This window comes from Agrilus planipennis, unplaced genomic scaffold, assembly GCF_000699045.2.
Source record: "Agrilus planipennis isolate EAB-ADULT unplaced genomic scaffold, Apla_2.0 scaffold103, whole genome shotgun sequence".
In the NCBI taxonomy this organism is placed as follows: domain Eukaryota; kingdom Metazoa; phylum Arthropoda; class Insecta; order Coleoptera; family Buprestidae; genus Agrilus; species Agrilus planipennis.
Window position 1 is genome coordinate 1,034,931 of NW_020438959.1, and position 7,837 is coordinate 1,042,767.

General features: G+C 35.3%; 1 protein-coding gene across 1 annotated transcript in view; it reads left to right on the plus strand.

Annotated features, from left to right (window-relative positions):
• The window catches only part of LOC108736735, a 128,213-nt gene extending 120,530 nt beyond the window's left edge, over positions 1–7,683 (plus strand). Inside the window, exon 4 of the mRNA XM_018469285.2 lies at positions 7,545–7,683. Within this exon, the coding sequence (XP_018324787.1) occupies positions 7,545–7,683 (139 nt within the window). The remainder of the gene's footprint in view (positions 1–7,544) is intronic.
• Positions 7,684–7,837: the final 154 nt, after the last annotated feature.

A 7,837-nucleotide genomic window follows, 5' to 3' on the forward strand; every position in this document is an offset into this window, starting at 1 on the left:
ACTCGCACTACTATTCATGATTGAACAAAACTTTTGGCAGGTACTGTATGAAAAAGTATGTTTAATGAACAAGAGTCGAGAGTATAATGAGCTTTTTTCTCCCTACCTACGATTTTGCCAGCGCGCATCCAAGACATTTGAAGGGCATATCGCTAGAGAAAGTAGATGAAGTATAACTCAAATGTGTCGAGTTGGAAACTACGTACTTTTCGGAAATTTAAACTCATTAAAACTCAAAAACAAAATCGAGGCATATTTATTTAATATAAACTTGTATCAAAATTGATAGAATCAAAGTAGAATATATATTTTTGATAAAATCTAAAATTTTTATTTATACGTGTACACATAGAAACATAGAACTATAGGAATATAGAGCGCTTATGGGCTGCTAGCGTGATGCCAGGAACGCTGTTATCAACCCTTTGATGTTGTCCTTCTTTAGTAAGATGAGCATGCGAATTGTACAGGCTCGAGCATAAACAATATTCTCTTACTACAGGAAGAACAACAGAAACGTTGTCTCTCACTTCTGGCATCACGTGGAGTACTTAGGAACGGCGCACTCCATCTCTATATCCCATATATGGGTTTGCAGAAACACCCCAAACAAAATTTTTATTCTTTTAAACAGATTATAATTTCGTATAGTTCGAGACCTGACTGATCTTCTAGTGCCTTTATTTTTTGCAGTTTCTACAACTTGAAGTTCTGTTTAAATAAACTTCTTGGATCTGAAACTTAGACAAGTATTTTCGTTGTTGTGGTGCATCTTGATACTTTTGGTCGTGTGTTTTGGTTGATGATTTACAGCTCGTCAATTTTACAATTCATAATTATTGTTTATTGCCAGCTAAATCATAATAACGCGTAGCCAAACATAAGTTCCCGAGATTAAAATGTTCAGTCTCTCAGAGTTTCTGAAAGCGAGACTCGAGTCTCTGTCTCTCACGAGTCTGTCTGGTGTCGCTGAGAGAGACTGTCAAAAAACTGTTTAGCGCCTCTGATCGAGAGACTCGAGTCGCTCATAGAGAGATCCTCATTTCGCATCCAGTCTCTGAACGAGAGACTCGAATCTCTCAATAAATGGTGTCTCGACAGACATGGTTAAAATTTTCCAAGTTCAACATGTTTCAGAGATCCCAGTCTTTCTACGAGAGACTCCAGTCTGTCAATTTTTCAGTTTTATTAATTCATCTCTGAATTAACAATTTTATCGTTCGAGTCTCTCATACAGAGACTATGAGAGATCCATAAAAACACCTAGGCAATAATTGAGAGACTGTGAGAGATGCTTTCAGAGACGCTGAAAGACTCTGAGAGACTGGCGAGAGACTGAAAATTTTTGTGTAGGGTTGACGTTAATGCTGTCCTAATTTTGCTCTAAATGCCGTCGTTTGTTCGAGTTGCTTTCTAACGTTTCGCCTGCACGAATGGCTAGCTTCTTCAGAGGTATTTCCATCTCCGATGCAGAATGGGAGGCATCCAATTGACGACGTCTTTCAGACCCAACTCAGGACAGCCATGAATTCATAAACCGCCCGCGAATGCCTTTACCAATTTATTGGTTAAAATTTAACCATCTTCTCGTAAACGGTTATTAACATCATGTTTTTGTTGTTTACTAAATGTGATTTTAAAAATTTTAAACTAATAAGAAAACTGTTATTGAAATATCACGCAAAAATTTTAACATCATTATTATGGTTACGATTATGAACGATTAGAAGTAAATTTTAAATAGAGTGGATAATAAATTGAAATAACTCGACCGATTGTGAAAACTATACAGTCAGTCCTCTAGGGTCCGCGTCCATTTACGTTTTTAGAATTTACTTTTAACAGTCGCGTTAAGGCCTCTAAAATATCTCGGTTAATAAAACGTTCTATAAAACAACAGAATCCTTTTTATATTAGAAGCAGATTTACTTAATATTTATTGCTCAAAGATTTAGCTGGCAGTAATTGAAGAAATAGGCCTTTGGTAATCTAATTTGAGTAATATATTATTACTTATGTGCGTGCGATTATTAATTAATTTAAAAATTAATTATTATAAGTGCATCGAATTTATTACGTATCTAAATTTTGTTGGGTCTGTTGCAGGCATGTATTTATTATTTAGTGAAAAAGGCCTATTTTAAGATTTTACAAATGTACTTTATCAGTATTTTTTAACGTTATGATTCGTAAATGAAAGTTAGGTCTCTTAGTTCGAAAGATTCCATGTTCGTTCAGGCATTAGAAGAAAGAGCACACTGTTTAGTTGAAAGGCATAAGAATACTAATTGTTTTCTTGTATTATACATTATTATTATTATTATTATAAATATTGTAATATTACAGGGCAATGATAAATAGTAGTTGTGATCAATACAATTGAACAGAATCTAGCAAGCCTGGCGGTAGCCTTTTGCGATTTTACTGATAGAATAGTAACGTTTTTAGCACAGTTTTCGGTTAGAAATGTTCTATGGCTGTTGTTATTTTGTGTCGTACTGTACATTTATTAAATTTGAACCTTATTTAACCACAAGCTAAATTAGACTTACCTAACTAATAATTACCGATATCTTTTTAGGACGAAATCAAATCAACGATGGATGAAGCTGAGGACAACCGTGCAGATTTCTTCTGCCATGCAGAAGGTAATTTTCTTTTTAATTATCTTAATAATCTATTATTTATTACCGAAATAGATGAAAATTACTTGAAAGTAGAGAAAACGCACCTAATTTTGGAAACTTCTTTTCATACAATTTTATACTTGAATAATACGTTTGAACATAGTCGTAAAATATGTACATCTACTACATATAATGCATGATAGATACTAGAATTATAAACGTTATATAGCAACGCATTATATATTTACTTAGCGCCTCCACTATGTTATATATCATCATCATGAGGTCGTCAGTCCTAAGACTGCACCTCCACTCTTTCCTATCCTAAGCTAATCTTCACATTTCCCTAAAACTAGAACATTCTACATCCTTAACTATTTGTGAACAGTAATCTAATCTAGGTCTACCTCTGCTCCTCTTATATCCTATTTCTGCTTCTAATATGTCTCTGACTAGACCTTCATGCCTGAGAAGGTGTCCTCTGTTCTCCTATTCTAACCTAACCTAACCTAACCTAACCTAACCTAACCTAACTTTCTCTTTCCACAGTATCTTCATCATTCGCCTGTAACACCACATTTCCAACGCTTCTAACCTTTTCTTTTCCGTAGCTCTCATCGTCCATGTTTGGCACCCGAACAGCGCCGCGTTCAAAACATACACCTTTAACAATCTTTTTCGAATTTCTAAATCATTTGTTCGCGAGCATTGAAGTGACTTCTTTTTATTGAAGGCGACTCGACCCTGCACTATCCTCTGCTCTATAACCCTACTACTCCTTCCTTCCTGACATATCTGACTTCCTAGATGCCTAAAATTACTCACTTCTTCTAATTTTTCGTCTCCTATGTGTTTATTCGCTAGTTCCCCTAATAGTTTTTCCGTCCTTTTTTGCATCCTCCTCTATACAATTCTAGTTAAGATATTTGACGCATGGGAAGTTAAGCTAATTGTTCTAAATGTAATTTAGAAATATAATCATTTTAATCTAATACTAAAAGCGAATTTATATAATTTAAAATAACTCTGTCAACAATTTATTTAGCAATTGCATGTTAGATAACGGATGAAAACAATCTATTTACTCAAACAGTACTTTAACTATAATTATTAAATAATGTAATAATATAATAACAAAATTAGCCCACCTCCTTAAATAATTAGAGAACATAGAAAATGGCAGGGAATTATCACAGGGCGAGTGGAGAGGTAAGCCGCTTCATCACCCTGCATTATTTACTTCTTGATGGTTTTGAATTCAACTTCCTTGATTATTATAATTGATTCCGCTGTTTAATCAGGCGCTACTAACCCAGTAAGGAAGAAAGTCTTAGCTTGCAGGCAATTTTAAATAAATAATTTCGATGTATCTACTTTGTACCAGTGGCCCAAATAAGAATATATAAGTACTATTTAAGAGCAGCCGATTTAAAAATCAAGTAATCTATTGATCTCTAATCATATCTCACATCATATGGTACCAAATCCATCAGAAAAGAATGCTCTGTTTCGTGTGCAATTAATAATTGAATGAGTGTGGTGCCAACGTTCAAAAGTTGACCTTTCACATAGCAATATGTGTGCGTGTGTCAACTGGTAAACTTTTGACATGATTCTTTTCATTTTCTCAAATGTCTTCTTGATACAAAGGTTTATGGTTGACCGACTGACCATGAGCTTCTTAGTCATAAACCATTGTGTGGTTAGGTTTATTTCCAATTGTCCAACATTTTTACGGCATTGATCGAAAGTTTGTGTAAGTGAGTTAGCTTTGACGATCAATTTTCGGTACTATTCTTTGGCATCTCATTGATTTCTTTAAATTAATTGTCAATTAAACATTGTCACTCTAATGAAAACACAAAATCTTGAAGAACATAAAGACACATTTAAAGAAGAACATTTTTGCAAATTAGAATGAAGGACTTTTAAAATTGGATATGTCTTTCAAAGCAAAAATCAATTACTAGTTTTGTGTTATTAATTACAAATCCTGTCGACAGGTTTTGAGATAACGAAGTATCCAAAACTAGGTGACTATTCAATTTTGGGAATTTTCATCTATATTCTTATTCAGTAAGAGTCACGCTCCATATTTTTATGTGAAAACTGTGGATTTCTCTCGTAGTTCCAACTTTTATCTGAGATTTACGAACTCATTGATTCAATGTGGTTAAATCTACTGTAACCCTCATAGCATTTTACATCATTTCCACCTTGTTCTTTTATTTTCTTGAAGTCGTATTTCACAAAATATGAATTTTTCTACTTGAATACACTTAAAACATTGCCCTTTTTGCACTCTTTACGATTCTATCCATAGCCATCATCTACCTAATAGGTTACTATTATTTTTGGTTCATTTAATCCTCCTACATCTTCGTTCGTTTACTGCATTTTTTAAGAAATTATTAAGCATGCTTTTCACATTATGTTAATGTAGGCATGACACTATATACTCGGTATCTAATTATTAAATGAAAATTTGATGTGTGGCATTTGTTTCATACCTTAATTGAAATAATTGAGTAGCGATAAAAATAATCTGCAAGGAGGTGCTAGTTTTTGACTAACGCATAACTTTTTATTTGAGAATTCCATGCTGTTTTCTCTCTATTTATTTCAATATCTACTTATAAGTACTATATCATTGCCAATAAACCGAAAATTTATAAGAGATTATTGATTGCAAAGATACAGTGGCGTGGCTTGGGGGGCGCGCATGGACCCCGGGGGGCGCAAATGTGAAGACGTCCTAGATTAGATTACTGTTCGCAAATAATTAAGGATGTGAGATGTTCTAGTTTTAGGGAAAGGCGAAGATTAGCTCAGGATAGGAAAGAGTGAAGGTGCGTGTCCAACCAGACTTAGGACTGGCGACCTTATGATGAATTTTTAAACTAGGAAGGGAATCAAATTTAGGTTTCGCCCCGGGTAACAGAAATTCACGCTCCGCCACTTCAAAGCTGGAAGCATTTTTTATCATCAATACACTATAATCTACTAGCATTATCCCGAAAATATTTGGGATATTGTCAAGATAATAATCCCAAAATACGTGCTCATTCCTCAAAAAAGGTGTTGTAGTAATGAAGGGTGAGTTTCTTTTAGCTGATATAAGCAATAGCACCGAAGGGATGAAATTATTGATCTGTTATTTACTGATACTACCACAAGTAAATGGTAATTTCGATCTTATTTGGTACCATCAGCACGCCACAGCAGCAAACATCACTAAATAGCGACATATTAGGTATCTGAAATCGATGTTACACAAAAAGGTTTGCATAGAACACCTTTGGCTCCGTTGGTGATTTAATCGAGAGACCCCATGGCCCTATCTGAGATCCACATGAAGCAGTATCGATAAATGACTGACCAAGAATCAGAAATTTGTCTTAGTTTGAAATATCTTTATCGTTTCATTAACGAGAAGGTTTTCGTTTGCATCGGCGTTAGAAAACTGAAAGGAAAATCCTTTTATGAATTGTCAGTCGTAAAAAATCGTAGTGCAAAGAGAAGTTGTTAAATTCTCGAGGGACCGTGAATAATTGCACTCTCGTGGCAACTGCTGCGCTGCTGCTGCTGCTGCTGCTGCTCGAAATTGCCATTGTCAGCAACACGAATTTCGCGCCCGTGGGCTTTACCCCGTTACTGCACACATAAAAGATCAAATGAAACGCTGATAAAACTGGCTAACTCCGGCATTTTATTTTCGCGCCGAATACCGACAGTTTTGGCCGCGTTCCATTTTTTTTTTTTCTCGGCGTGCGCGTTATAAATTGTCAGTCTCCCGAGGATTGACTATTTCGAATTGAGTTGTGCACGCAAAATTTAATATTAATGATGAGCTAAATTGTTCTTGGTCTTTCAGTCTTAGTCTTGCTTATTCGTCTTGCTGATATAGTCTCAGTTTTGGCCTTGGCCTTGCTAATATAGTCTTGGGCTTGTTCTTGTTAACATAGTCTAGATATTGACCTTGGTCTCGCTAATATAGTCTCAGTCTTGGTATTGGTCTTACTGATATAGTCTCGACCTTGACCTTGACCTTGCTAATATAGTTTGGTGCTGGACTTGCTGATATAATCTCATCATGACCTTAGTCTTGCTGATATAGTCTCAGTCTCGGTGTTGGTCTTGCTAATATAGGCTCAGTCTTGACCTTGTTCTTGTTGGTATAGTTTCGATCTTGACCTTGGTCTTCCTGATATAGTCTCCGTCTTGGTGTTGGTCTTGCATTTGTAGTCGCCATCTCGACCTTCGTCTTGCTGATATAGTCTCAGTCTTGGTGTTGGTAATGCTACAAACTAAAAGTCTGGACCTGTTATAAATCCTGTGATTACGGCAGTTGATAAAAGAAAAACGTTGGAGATGTTGCGTATAAGTTCCTCTTGCATTCAGATAATGTAGCCAGTCAATAATCTGTCATTCCAAAGTTACAGTAACTAAAGCGGGCTTCGAATTAGTTAAACATCTGTCATATTCACCANTCTTCTGCCCTTGCATATTAGTATTTTTGTTTTATTTTTATTTATTTTCATACAATACTGTTTTGTTAATACCGTCCCCATTTTATTTAAAGCTATCTTTAACCTGTATATCTATCCCTACAGTACTGTCTTTAATCGTGTTGATCTATGATGATCTTTATCGCGTCGCCGATACACTATAGATTAAAAGGTGGCATTGACAGTAATGAAATATAGAATATATTTTTTTAATCACAACTGTTTGTTCGAACAGAAAATCCCTGTTCGGTTCTTAATTCGCCACCAGTGTCTCTATACATACATAAATAATAGGGTGAATCCTCACTTGTCGGATTTATTACTACCAAAGCAGAATCTGAAAAAGGGTAGTCGTCCTTGAATTAATTAAACCCTTTGTTGCCTTTTGTCTAGATGTAATTCATTTCAGAGGTCACACTAGCTACGAAAATCCCTTTGACGATAAGAAGCCCGCAAAAGTAGGAGCGCAACGGTGGAAAAATCTACAGGCGGTCATGGCCTACTACCATTCGCTGCGAAAAATTAAGAGGTGTCTGTTTGTCTTGTGATATACTTGCTCTATTATTTTTTTTATTGTCTCTTTCTCACTCTCCTTCTTTCTCTAGCGTTCTCATCTTTATTGGTGTGCATTGCAGCTCTTCTATTTATTATACTCGTATTATTTATATTAGTAAACAATCTCAAACTATTATTATTATTATG